This window comes from Parastagonospora nodorum (assembly GCF_000146915.1).
Source record: "Parastagonospora nodorum SN15 chromosome Unknown scaffold_10, whole genome shotgun sequence".
In the NCBI taxonomy this organism is placed as follows: Eukaryota; Fungi; Ascomycota; class Dothideomycetes; order Pleosporales; family Phaeosphaeriaceae; genus Parastagonospora; species Parastagonospora nodorum.
In genome coordinates this window covers 399228-412284 of record NW_001884558.1, presented here as the reverse complement: position 1 = coordinate 412284, position 13057 = coordinate 399228, and the positions used below count along the sequence as shown (strand labels likewise).

The 13057-nt window shown below is 55.3% G+C and overlaps 7 protein-coding genes across 7 annotated transcripts; 4 read left to right on the top strand and 3 right to left on the bottom strand.

The window, feature by feature from the left end:
* Positions 1 to 49: 49 nt before the first annotated feature.
* Positions 50 to 1216, bottom strand: SNOG_06864 (hypothetical protein; the record flags this gene model as incomplete). The annotated part of the gene is made up of 3 exons (XM_001797173.1): positions 50 to 598; positions 647 to 772; positions 833 to 1216. The coding sequence occupies 3 exons, from the start codon at positions 1214 to 1216 to the stop codon at positions 134 to 136; spliced, it is 975 nt and encodes a 324-aa protein (XP_001797225.1). The 3' UTR covers positions 50 to 133.
* Positions 1217 to 1487: 271 nt separating this feature from the next.
* SNOG_06863 (hypothetical protein) lies at positions 1488 to 1924 on the top strand (the record flags this gene model as incomplete). Its single annotated transcript, XM_001797172.1, has 2 exons — positions 1488 to 1626; positions 1851 to 1924. The coding sequence occupies 2 exons, from the start codon at positions 1488 to 1490 to the stop codon at positions 1922 to 1924; spliced, it is 213 nt and encodes a 70-aa protein (XP_001797224.1).
* A 190-nt stretch (positions 1925 to 2114) lies between these two features.
* Positions 2115 to 3167, top strand: SNOG_06862 (hypothetical protein; the record flags this gene model as incomplete). Its single annotated transcript, XM_001797171.1, has 3 exons — positions 2115 to 2246; positions 2308 to 2705; positions 2753 to 3167. 3 exons carry the CDS (start codon positions 2115 to 2117, stop codon positions 3165 to 3167), a joined length of 945 nt encoding a protein of 314 aa, XP_001797223.1.
* Positions 3168 to 3447: 280 nt separating this feature from the next.
* On the bottom strand, positions 3448 to 4524 carry SNOG_06861 (hypothetical protein; the record flags this gene model as incomplete). The annotated part of the gene is made up of 2 exons (XM_001797170.1): positions 3448 to 4258; positions 4310 to 4524. The coding sequence occupies 2 exons, from the start codon at positions 4522 to 4524 to the stop codon at positions 3448 to 3450; spliced, it is 1026 nt and encodes a 341-aa protein (XP_001797222.1).
* A 511-nt stretch (positions 4525 to 5035) lies between these two features.
* SNOG_06860 (hypothetical protein) lies at positions 5036 to 8536 on the top strand (the record flags this gene model as incomplete). The annotated part of the gene is made up of 1 exon (XM_001797169.1): positions 5036 to 8536. The coding sequence occupies one exon, from the start codon at positions 5036 to 5038 to the stop codon at positions 8534 to 8536; it is 3501 nt and encodes a 1166-aa protein (XP_001797221.1).
* Positions 8537 to 9164: 628 nt separating this feature from the next.
* Positions 9165 to 10897, bottom strand: SNOG_06859 (hypothetical protein; the record flags this gene model as incomplete). Its single annotated transcript, XM_001797168.1, has 2 exons — positions 9165 to 10519; positions 10567 to 10897. The coding sequence occupies 2 exons, from the start codon at positions 10895 to 10897 to the stop codon at positions 9165 to 9167; spliced, it is 1686 nt and encodes a 561-aa protein (XP_001797220.1).
* Positions 10898 to 12094: 1197 nt separating this feature from the next.
* Positions 12095 to 13011, top strand: SNOG_06858 (hypothetical protein; the record flags this gene model as incomplete). Its single annotated transcript, XM_001797167.1, has 2 exons — positions 12095 to 12511; positions 12634 to 13011. The coding sequence occupies 2 exons, from the start codon at positions 12095 to 12097 to the stop codon at positions 13009 to 13011; spliced, it is 795 nt and encodes a 264-aa protein (XP_001797219.1).
* Positions 13012 to 13057: the final 46 nt, after the last annotated feature.

Here is a 13057-nt window from a genome sequence, read left to right as displayed (position 1 = left end):
ATGAGCCATCATAACTGCACTGAAGCGCATGCTGGAACCCTTAATAAGTGCTAATAATTAAATTCGTTCTTCGTTACAGGTGCTTGAGGCTGCGAGGAGATAGGTTACTTGTTATAACAAAGATTCCTCCCACTCATTGAGCCTTCTTGACTTTCTCTTCGCCTTGCGGCACAAAGCGTTTCCGCACTGCCTTGACCATCTGACTGAACCAGAAGAAGTTCAGCAGACTCAATGCAGTATTTCCGATCAGGTATACACAAACGAGCCACATTGGCAAATCTCCAATTTCGCAGCCTAGCCCACCATATTCCATGACACTTGCATTGCCCTCGCACTTTGCGTCATCTATCAGAGACGCCATGGGATTTCGGGGAGGCATCGTCAGCGCCTTGTAGATGTCGGAGTAGATCAAAATCGACGAGTACGTGCCCCATACGATGCGACAACCAAAGAAGGTGACTAACAAGGCAATGCCATTGTATAATTGCAACTTCGACCCGGTCATGCCCAGCTTGTCGCAGAACCAGTGAACGTTCAAGAATGGCGTTGATAGCTCATACAGCACAAATGAGAGGCCGTAGTAATTTCCAAAAGGTTTCTAGGAAAACATAAGCTTGCTTTTTGTCAACACGAGGAATCAGCTTACAAAGCCAATACATGTCACTGCCAGAGCGCCAATGGCATGCACAAGAGAACTGAGTCCAGTGATGGACATGTATTGCAGGGAGATCTGAAGGTCCCATAGAAAGTAGCCACCAGCAAAGCCTTGGACCTACACACAAAGAAATCAGTTCAGGTCTTCACGACCATAGTATTTCTGATAATGTCTTACCATTCCACTGGCTGGAGTGTAGCCCCATAGTCTGCCTTTCCAATCCATCTGGTGTCTTTGCTCATCCTTGAAGATGACCCACAAGGCGGCAGAGTTGATGAACAACGACTGAATCATGGACACCCAGTGGATATTCCAGTTGAGTCGTGTGCGCTTGTTAAAACCTCGGTAAGTTTGCGGGCACACAATCTTCGATATAGCTGGTGATAAAACATGGAGGATGAGGTGGTATCCAAGAAATCCCAGCAGCATTTCATGCACATGGTAGGGCATTGTGTTTAGCCCCAGCGACTCAGCAAATGGTCTGCTGAGCTGCACGAGCATGGAGGGGGGAGGAATCGGGTCCCGCATGTCGGGCCTGAGTATGGTATCGACTATCGACATGGTGTCAGCACAGAATGAGTATGTGAGGAGACAAGTGAGGATTACTGTCGTGGCTCTCTACGTTCCTAGCCGTCTTTATACGGACCCACCAAACTGCACTCGGTTGTGTGTCCTGGTGTGTCTGAGGTGCATCTTCTGACAGGGGACGCCTCGAGTTGGGATCGCCAACCGGATAGCGTTGGTCCGTGGGGACTTCGCAAACCGAGTTGGTCGGCACTTGACGCGCTAAGAAGTGGGAAGGCTGGATCGATCGAGGCTTGTCGTGCCAAGCATGTCAGATAACTTCCGGGCGGTTGCATCATTCCGGAACAGCTGCTCCGACTACAACCTCACCTTCACCACCAATTCAACCACACCCATTGCCTCACGCGGCACGTCTGTCAAGTCCGCTACATCTCGCCTAGCGCTGTGTAGGTCATATCCGCGCCCTCGAGATGGCGTCACTGGAAGGCATGCCCTCCAAGAGAAGACTAACGATCCGATGTCTTGCCAGCGGCCCTCAGCAGCTTTCTCGAGGTCAACTCTCAGCGACACTTGATACAAAGCTCTCCTCACCAGCCCTCCCACCGGTAACGGAGAAACCTCACCGCCGACTCGCGTAATCAACGCGTGACCGCACTCCACACCGCCCGAGATTCTGCCGCGCAGCCTTCTGAAGCTCGAACTTTTGGTCGCAACAACAACACGACGCCAGCATACGCCCGCTGAAGTTGCTAGCCTTTCTTGGTAGCATTGAAACAGCGAGTTCCATCCCAGAGCACTGCGCCAAAAATCCACCCGCACGACAACGCCATTGAAGCAGTTTGCGCGCAATCAGAGCAGGCGCATTCACAGCAGCAGCGCCACGTTGTCCGACCGAACACAAAAGCTTGCTCTTAGCCGCAATCCATAAGCCAGGATGACGTCCACTGACGAGCAAGAGATTGATAAGTTCATGGCCGAGGGCGGCTACAATACCTCCGAGGGACCTATTGTTGAGTCTGCTAATGACGTGCGCGACAAGAAGCGCAAGGCCAAGCAGGACGAACATGTGAGCACTATCCAAATCCAGAGCTGAAACTAGCTTCGACGTGCTAACGTGTCGCTCACAGGCTTCTAAGAAGCCCAAGGTCGTTCAAGAGAATCGCGCCATCTGGGTCACAAACCTGCCCCTCGACGCCGACAAGGACGATATCGAAGAGGCCTTCTCTAGATACGGCATAATTGATCAAGGAGCAGATGGCGAAAAGCGTATCAAGATGTACGCCGACGACGAGGGCAATTTCAACGGCAATGCCCTGATCGTCTACTTCAAGAGAGCTTCGATCGCCCTCGCCTGCACGATGTTGGATGGTTACCCCTTGCGCATGGACGAGCCCGAGAAGGGCACGATTACTGTTACGGAAGCTGACCCATCCCATAAGAAGAACAAGGATAGCGAGCAGATTGTCTCCAAGCTCACCCGCAAGGATAAGAAGGCATCAGAGCGCAACCGGGCTGACCTGAACCGGTATGTTCTGCATGTAAATTCTTCAGCCAACGCTAACTGCTTTGTAGCAAGCTAGCTGAGTGGTCTGACAACGAGGAAGAAGTCGCCGAAGCCTTCGCGCCTAGGAAGAACAAGTGGGCCAAGGTCTGCATCGTCAAGCATGCCTTCACGCTTGACGATCTCGAGGAAGACCCCGCCGCATACCTCGACATTAAGGACGACATGCGTGAGGAGGCTGAAAAGTTCGGAGACGTCACCAACGTCACGCTCTTCGACAAGGAACCCGAGGGCATCCTGACGATCCGCTTCAAGGACTTCGATGCTGCCGAGAAGTGTCGTGATGGTTGGAATGGCAGGAGCTTCGCATTCCAGAGACTCGAGGTCACACTCGCCGAGGACCGCCCCAAGTTCAAGAAGAGCAACCGTGCGGAGGAGGAGAACAGCTCGGACGAGGAGAGACTCCACAGGGTTGCGAACGACTAGGTGTCGGTACCTGCCTGCCTGGCGGATGGAGGTGTGCTAGTCTGAACGAGGTGATACCCGCCTGTACTAGGTACAACAAGCGACGGTCTACGGACCCTTAGCCTTTATTGGCATATCTGAATACAAATCGGATTACTTGAGACTTCTTATTGCCTGGCTCATTTCTGGTTATATTAAGGAGAAATTGTGAGGACGTCATGACTATGCAGCAACCCTATTTGACATATGCTCTTAGTGCATCTCTACTCGTCTATATGATCATCCAGCAGCTACACTGGGTTCAAGACAAGTGTAGAGCATCCAGGTGCTCGTTTATTTGTGCTTCTGCTACTTTCTGGTTACATATCGGACACGCGACCAATGCTTTGCTCTCCACGTTTGAATGACGGTCGTCTGGTCTTGATCTCTTCGTGTTTTGCTTGACAGCATCATCTACGAGCAGCGTCGATGCTTTGCGCTTACTCCCAGACGATTTCGAGGTTTCATCCTCTCCATCGACATCAATAGGCCGAGCAGAAGTATCACCCTCTGCCCGACCAGTCTTCGCGCTCGCCTTGACCCAGCCGTCGAGCTTGTTCTTCTGCCGGCCTGCTCGCTCTTTCGCGGACATGGCATCGAGCTGCTTCTTCGTAACAGCCGGCTCCTGGATCTTCGTGTACGTGCCCCCACAATCAGCTTCATGTCGCGCCCACCACGTATCGCTCTTCCCCGGCGCGCGATTCATCGAGCGCTTAACGAGGCCAAAATACGGCGGCGCACTTCTACACGGCCCATCGCACTGCCAGACATGCGTGCGATAGCTCTCGACCTCGTCGTGGAAGGTGTGGTAGATGGTGACCTCGTAGTTGCCGTGGTTATTGATTGCGTCGGCGAGGAGCTGGAAGCCGACGCCGTGGCCGGTGCCGTCGTCGCCGCGGGAGTGGGCCCACGAGGTGGTGATGAAGAAGTAGGCGTGGATGGCTTCGTGGAGGAGGGTGTTGATGGTGTCTGAGCGCGGGCGGTATTGGAGTAGAGGCGTGCTGAGTTTCAGGCGGATGCGCGTAAACTTTGACGTGGCCGGGTCCTTGGAGAGCTCGCAGATGCCGGCACAACTGTGTTCATCGTTAGGAGGGTCAGGCGGTATTATAGCCGTGCGTGCTTACAGAGTTAGCCGCGGCGACCATAGCACTTCGACGCGAGGTAAGAGTAGCTTTCTGAAGTATAGCACATTGTAATGCGCGAACAGCTCGTGGACGTCGACGAAAGGCTCGCCATTGTGTAGGATAGTGTTGGTTGCGTTCAAGGCCTCTTGCTGTTCAGGAGACAGCTCCGCCAGCGTCGCAATGGCCTGCAACGCAGCATCCTCGTCGGTGATCATGTGGGCGGCGACTCATTCTCCTCGGCTTGACGGTGTTTCTCTCCAGTTCTCGGAGCATTAAAGAGCTTCTCGAAGTTGGGCGTAGGGCTGCATGGAAAGGTCGGGCCGTCTCTAGCGCGGTGCGGAATGAATGCTTGTTAGCTACGAGATGGTCCAAGAGCCCTTAACCACGGCGACACCCAAGCCTCGTGCCTGAAACCCCTTGCTGCCCGTTGAAATGCCACTTTGCTGCTTTGCCCGTTGGTGACCCCAAGCGTGAGAAAAAGATGATTGGTCGTGCAACCGTCAACAAATAAACCCTACATCGACGCTGCGCGCACTGGAACATTCGCCGTCTTGATCAGCATATGACGCAGCCCTGTCCCACATGTCGGGCAGATGCACACAAACACGACGACTGCCACCACGCGCCGCCAGCTTTCACCCCAACACACGCACCGGCCAGCGCCGCCCTCACGTGTCTGAAGCACCGCCGCCACACGGATGTGCAGCTCCATAGACACTGACTGACATGGCGGCCATGGACACACCGGGGCCCGCTGATCTTGTGCGCACAGCGTCACAGAACTCGAGCCTGTCGAACCCGAGAAACCGCAGCATCGCCCGCATACGCCCCTCGAAACGCAGCTCCAATGCCTCGCTGAGCCGCAGCCGTAGCCGCGCCGCCTCGCCCTGCGAAGACACCAAGAGCCTCACGTCGTTCCCCTCCCTCTCGCCCAGTCCCGATGCCTCGCCCGTCCAGTCCCGCATCAACGGCTGGTTCCGCTCCACGCCCAACCCCAACGCCACCGAAAACATTAAGAGTAGCGAGAACAAGCCCACAGCATCTCCGGATACCGTCATTGCCATCCCCCCGCCCGATTTTGGCAAGAATGTAGCAGCACCCTCGTCTACGGTCCGGAAGGTCACCAAGTCGACACAGCAGATCGTGGGCAGCTTGGTAGCCACTTCTTCTACACGTGAGCGGTCTGCACTGTTCGACGATGCCCCGCAGGAACAGGCCAAAGTAGTCGGGAACCTCCACTACTCAACAGATCAGAACATCAAGGATGCGCTGGGCCAGATGGGCGCTGTCGCCCTGGTGAGGCAGCTAGCGGGAGATCTGGCACAGCGAGACGCCCAAGTCACGGCGCTGAGGAGACGAGCCGAGGAGCGTGAAAGGATCCTGCGCAAGATGCTCCAGGAGTGCGAGGTCTCCAACATGGATATTGAGAGCAGATTGCGAGAGTTAGAAAAGAGCAAGGAGTCTTCCAGTGGCCTTAGCAAGGTCAAGACGAGGGGAGACAGTGACCCGTCTGGCCTACACCCCGACGACCCAATGGAGGACCGCCTGGCGAGGGCTATCGAGGACGAAGTGGCCGAGCACCCCGATGCGCTGGGCTTCGACTCTGGGACCAAACGTCCACCGGCCGAGGTTCGGTCGGTACACTCAGTAGCATCGGATGCAACACGCGACACAGGCCGCGCCGGATGGAAGAGCTATATATGGAACGGCACTAGTAGGAAGAGCAGCAGAGCTCCTTCGGTTGCCAGCATGGTTGACAGAGAGGCAGAGACTATGCCAGCACGATCAAGGTCACGAGCTGATAGTGGAGCGAAAGCGCGGAAAGGTCTTGCCAACGATCTATTTGTGCCTCCGAGGAACGAGCAAGCCGGTGGCGCGGTCCCTGCCTTGCGCAGGCTTCATAGTCAGGACCAGAGCACCGGTCTGGAGACTCGTCGATCTTCGTCTGTCTCGCTCGCCAGCTGGGCGTTGAAGATGGTAGCAGGGAACACCCAATCTAGCAGCGCAAAGTCAGCCACTGTTAGAGGCCGCAAGCACGCTTCCTCCGACGCAGCCGACCGCACGCCTTCCATAGACTCAGCTAGGACGACACAGTCTGCAAGATCTGCTTTGGCCAATGCTCAGAGACGTGGGCGTACACTTGGTCCAAATGGTACCATAAAAAGCATCTCTGCAGAACCAGCGAAGACTGTGTCCAACAGTAACGCTCCCAATCCTCCCAACTGTGGCCTGAGCAACCTTGGACCTGTGGAGATGGACAGGATCCTACCTGAGGAGTCACGACCACCAACGCTTGTACAACATCACAATAGATTTGTTGGGAGTAGCGAATATCTTACTGATCGATTTGGCTTTATCTATGATCAGCGCCGCAAGAAGAGACAGAGCGAGGCCGCGGCAGAGCTTGCTAAACAAAAGCGAAATAGTAACGTGGAGTCTCTAGGAGATGCTAGAGGCATGCTGAATAAACTGGGCATCCACGAAGAAGAAACAGACGAGGCTGCGACGGCAGCAGGCGCAAACGGCGTGGCCAATCGACCCTCGAGCTCCAGCTCCGAGGACCAGAACGGCAAGACGATGACGAAGACGTGGGCGGACTATCTCAAATTGGCAACACATCCCACCGAATTGCTCTCACACACACCATCCGCAGCTCCCATAACATCTGTTCAGTCTGCAGAGGCTGAATTCTCAGGACCCAAGATGAGCCAGATTACCTTGACGAAGCGAGGATCTCTGCCGACGTCAAGCAGCAACCCCGAGCCTTCGCCGTCACGGATAGTATCAAGCAACGCAGAGCTTTCGGTCACTACTCCATCTTCAGGACCATCGACTCCTATCAGCCCCTATCCGCCTCAGATCGATCCTGTCAAGTCCCTTCTGGATCAGATGAGCGATCTGCATGATAATCTGCAACGAGAGAAGAGTGTGCGATGGAATGAGTTCTTGCGGAAGGTCCGCGCGGGCAACAAGCGTGAAGGTGTCGCGGCCAGCACTGGGGACGGTAGCTCAAAAGGCTACGTAGCCCCTGAAACTTTCCTAGCTGATGGCGAGATGGTCGGTATCGCCAGCTTGGGCAACAAAGGCAGCGTCGGACGTGCAAAGTGGCAGGAGTTCCGCCGCCTGGTTCTCGGAGGCATACCTGTGGCACTCCGCGCCAAAGTATGGGCTGAATGCAGTGGTGCATCTGCGCTACGTGTACCTGGATATTATGAAGACATAGTCAGCAACGGCGAAGACGACCCCACCATCGCGACACAAATCCAGATGGACATTACCCGTACTCTGACGGATAACATCTTCTTTCGCACTGGCCCTGGTGTTCAGAAGCTCAACGAAGTCCTGCTTGCGTACTCGCGCCGCAACCCTGAGGTCGGATACTGTCAAGGCATGAACCTCATCACCGCATGCCTGCTTCTGATACTACCTACCGCTGAAGACGCATTCTGGGTCCTCGCAACGATGATTGAGAACATCTTACCACAAAACTACTACGACGCGCACCTTCTCACCTCACGCGCGGACCAATCAGTCCTCCGCTCCTACGTCGTCGAGCTCCTCCCGCGCCTCTCCGCGCACCTCGATGAATTAGAAATCGAGCTCGAAGCCCTCACCTTCCAATGGTTCCTCTCCGTCTTCACCGACTGCCTCTCCGCCGAAGCACTCTTCCGCGTCTGGGACGTCGTCCTGTGTATGCACGACGGCTCCACCTTCCTCTTCCAAGTCGCCCTCGCGCTGCTTAAGCTCAACGAGAAAGCACTCCTACAGTGTGACACCCCCGCCGGCGTGTACCACTACATCAACCACCAAATGACCAACCACGCCATCAGCATCGACGGCCTCATCCAAGCCTCCGACGCCCTCGGCAAGGTCATAAAGCGCAAGGACGTCGAAGAGCGCCGCGCAAAAGCCGTCTCCCACGAGCAGGAACTCATGCGCCAGCGCGACGAAATGCGCCAAGAGCGCGCGCGCAAGAGGGCGGGTCCCACTACCTCCACCCCCGCGGTCCCAGAAGAGGAAGAGGAAGATGAAGATATAGATGCGAAGAGTATCTCGGCCTCCCTCGACGCCGGCCTCAGCATGCGCACAAGCCCCATGCGCACCCCGCTCAGCAGCGCGAGCAAGCGCAGCGAAGAACTCGAGGACGCCGACGACGTGCTCCAGAGCCTGGATCTTGTCGAGCGCACGCCCATGCCCATGGAGGAAGAATGTCTCTGGCGTGGGTAAAAGTATGGCATTTTTCTTTTCCCTTTGTCTCGTCACTTCAAGAGCAATTGCATGCATCGTTCGGCGCGCGGGAATACAGGCATACATATCATATACCCCCCCCCTGTTTTTTTTCCTTTTCTTCATTGAGTGAGATTGGATGAACGGGACATTGATACCCCTTCTCTGCTTTTTGCTTTTCTACTTTCCTTTTGTCTTGAGTGAGTTTTTGAGTAGTTGAGAATGATATTTTGATAGAATGCACTATTGACATGACGCTTTTTGGATCATCTGAGGTTACTGTGAGTTCGATTTGGTCGTCTATGTGCTGAATTCTACCAACTTTTGCATCACCATATGCCTTTGGAGAGGCTGCGACGGTCACCTAACTTGACCCACTATGATCGTTCTACGCTTCACGAGATGCTGCCTCGAGGCTGCGTCAGCCAGTCATAGCAGGAGGTCGGCCGCCGCGAAGGGCCAGTCGTCTTCTTCCTCATCGTCATCGGACGCGTCCTCCACATCAAGCGATCCGACTGGTCGTGCCCTTAAACTACGCTTCTTGTTGCCCCTCTTGGTCGACCCCTTCTTCACGTGCCCATTTGGGCGACGCTGGGAGTGAGGCGTGTACTTCTGATCAAAAACCACTTCAACTATCATCCTCCAGGAAGAAGAAGTTCCCGCTCAACTTCTGCTCCTGGTCGAGCTGGGACTTGTCCTTGTTGATACGGGGACGGTAAGAGTTGGGGTCGCGACGGAAGGTGACATCGAGGTTCTTCAAGAAGGAGTTGCAGCCGGTGAGGAGAGACTCAGGCTTCCTGGCGCGAGACTTGACACCAGGTTGACCGTCGAAGACAATGACTCGGTCAGCAAGGTAGGTAGCCATGATGAAATCGTGCTCGACGACAAAGGCGGTCTTCTTGGCGTGCATGATGAAACGCTTGATGACACGGGAAGCAACGATACGCTGCTCAGAGTCGAGGTAGGCACTGGGCTCATCGATGAGGTAGATGTCGGCTGGGATACCCAAAGCCAACACAATGGCGACACGCTGCAACTCACCACCAGAGAGGTTTTGCACCTCCTGGTCAATGAAATCGTCCATCTTCAGTGGCTTGTACACGTCGGTCTGGAACTGCGGGCTCAGGAAAGCGGCCTTGATCTTTTTGAAGAAGAGTTGACGGACAGTTCCCTGGAACTTGGGGGTAATCGTTTGAGGCTTCATGCTAATGCTCATCTTGGGGATGGAGGTGACGCCGTCAGGCTTCAGAGCGCCGGCAAGCATTTTACAGAACGTGGTCTTGCCCGTTCCGTTCTCGCCCATCATGACAATGATCTCAGAGTCGGTAAAGGATCCTGATTCAATGTTGAGGTTGAAAGTGCCAAGCGTCTTTTCCATCTTGGGGTAGGTATAATCGCGCGAGTTGTCATTCAGGTACTCGTCGCCAGCTTCAGCGATACGGAACTGAAGAGATTCTTCACGGAAACGCAGGTTCTCGGTGGGAATGTTACCGTCAAGGAAGATGTTGATACCTTCACGGACAGATGCAGGTAGGGTGACGACACCGTACACGGCCGGCTTGCCGTAAAGGACGCAGATGAAGTCGGAAAGATAGTCTAGAACAGACAAATCGTGCTCGACGACAATGACGTAGTCATCAGGTCGCAGCAAGCTGCGAATCCTACGGGCGGCGGCCAGACGCTGCTTGACATCAAGGAAGGAGGACGGTTCGTCAAACATGTACACATCGGCTTGCTGAACGCAAACGAGCGCAATGGCAAAACGCTGCAACTCACCACCAGAGAGCAGGTTGACCTCACGATCGAAGATGTGTCGCAGCTCGAGCTCGTCGATAATCTCCTCGAAGTTCTCCATTTGTGCACGTGCTTTGATGAGCGAACCAACAGTCCGGTCGGTGCCCTTGATAGCCTTGGGAATCTGGTCGACATACTGGGGCTTGACTACTGCCTTGAGGTTGTCTTCGAGAACCTTGGTAAAGTAGTCTGCTAGTGGTCAGCACAATGCACAGGGTTTGGTCGGGATGGCTTACTCTGAAGCTCAGAACCACGGAAGTACTTCAGGATCTCCTCCCAGTCCGGCGGGTTGTCGAAGCGTCCCAGGTTAGGCTTCAGCTTGCCACTAAGAATCTTCAACGCGGTACTCTTGCCGATACCGTTTGTCCCCACGAGTCCCAATACCTGGCCCGGGCGGGGCATAGGCAGCCTGTGCAGCTTGAAGCTGTTCGCCGAGTATCGATGCGTGACCTGGGTCTCGAGGTTGGTGGGCAAGTTGATAATGTTGATGGCGTCGAAGGGGCATTTCTTGGGGCAGATACCGCAGCCAATACACAGGCGCTCGGAGATGAAGGCGATCTTGGACATGTTGTCGACCTCGATGCACAGCTTGCCCGTGCGGACCACGGGACACGACTTTTTACATTCTTGTCGGCATTTCTGCGTCTGTCAGACCCTGAGCCGCATTTTGAGAGGGCGTACTTGCCTTGGGTTTGCACTACAGTGGCGAACATCCTCACGTTAGCATTCCCGAAATTTGCGTGGAGGGGTAGCGGGGCATGTACCTTGTCCGAGTTGACAATGGCAATACTGCAAAAGTTAGTCCAGGTGACTTTTGCACTTCCAGGAGAGATATAGCATACCGGGTGAGCTTGTCAGACATGTTGGCGACGGGTCAAGTGGTGTAGTGACGGTCAAAGAAACGCGCACCGAAAACTGGCGGGATTTTGGATTTGGAGGGTCGCAAGTGCGTCCGCGGGAGTCCAGCGGCGGGAGAGCAGTCGTGATAGGCGCGCGTCGTGAGTCGGCCACCAAGATTTGGCTCTGGACGGGGCTCGCAGTGGATCGTTGAGTCGGCGCAGCGCAAGTGAACCGTGGTAACAACTCAAAAACTGGCTCAAGACTGACGTTGGAGCATTCACGCACTGTAAGCGATCTCACTGGGCGCTGATTGGCGGCGGGAGCGGGTGTGCCAAGACTGTCGGTTGCGCCTTCTTCTCTCGCCCGGGGCCTTAGAGCGAGCCCCAGTCCGCCTTCAGGAAACTCCACACTCTCGACAACACGCACACATCAACACCACCCACACCCTTCCCGCCGCCTGTAGTGGGGAAAATCGGACATGGACTGTGAGTATACATCCTCTGACGTCTGATTCTTCCTCTCGCCGCGCCGCAAACTTGCGGCTACCTGCGTGCGGCCGAGCTCGTGCAAGTCCATCTCTCCCATCACCATCTCGCGTCGAAACATCCAGGAGCACGTCTCCTACCCATATCACTGCCGTATACCGTGTCTTGGTCGCTATACAAGTCCTCTATCGCCTTTTTGAGTTGCTCGCAGCCTCTCCGGGCGCCCACCGCTCCACCGCCCGACTTCCATCAAACGCTCATCAGCCTTCGACATCTGGCATCATACCTCCATTGCCCAAGTCGCTCCAAACGTTTCCAGCCGCTTTGTGTTTATTCTGAGTCGCGTAAACTCGCTCTACCCAACGCACCTGCTCGCGCACACTGGAGCCCTCAGGTCATCGAAATATCGTGCTGACCATCTCTCACAGCAACGTCCATCATGATGCCCTCTCCCTCGGGTCACAGGGACTCATTACCATATACAAACGGCCATACCACACCTCTCGCGGTGCATGCGGCGCCAGCGCGGAGCCCTTCACAACGTAGTGACAGCGATCTGTCCGATGCTCAACCACCTGCCGTAGCAGAGCCCTCCTCCGATGTCGACGCGCCCGGAGAGGAGGACGAAGATGATGAGGCTATGGCTGCCGACTCAGATTCATCCGAGGACGTAGATGCGGAGGGCGAGCCAGACGCAGACTACGACTCTGACTCACCGCCATCTGAGCATGCCCCAAGCAGCCGCGCCCAGAGTGTGTCGTCTCAAGAGTCTTCGAGGCCCAACAAGCGCAAGGCCAGCTCAGACAAGGACGACTACATGACACAGAATCCGGAGCTGTATGGTCTGCGTCGCAGTGTATGTGTGAGCCGTCCCCACGTGAAAATTTGCTGACCGAACCCCAGGGTCGTGCCCGTCCCAGCCGTCGCATCGTAAGTAACCTTCACTACATACATCAGACAAGTACTCACCCGTTCCAGGTCGATAGTGATGATGAAGACGATGATTCAGGCTCCGACCAGCCCCGTAAGCGCCAGCGTACAGCCTCGCGCAAAGGTCAGCAAACCCATCACTTTTCCATCACCATCACACTGACATGCTCCTTAGCCTCAAACCAACCGACTCCTGTCTACCGACCCGCGGGCTCCGACTCGGAATCGGATGGCTACGTCAATGCTAAGAAGAACATCCCTACCAAGAAGGAGCGCCATCGGCAACTGCTCGTAGCAGAGGGGCGCCTGCCTCCCTCACAGGCGGAGGTCCGCTTCTCTGCCCGTCGCTCAGCACAAGTAACGAACTATAACGAGGAAGGAGAGGATGAGTTCGAAGAGTCCGACGATGGGCAGACACCCAACTAAAGGGCTGCCGCAGAAGAGGACACTGGGCCCATCATCGACAAGATCC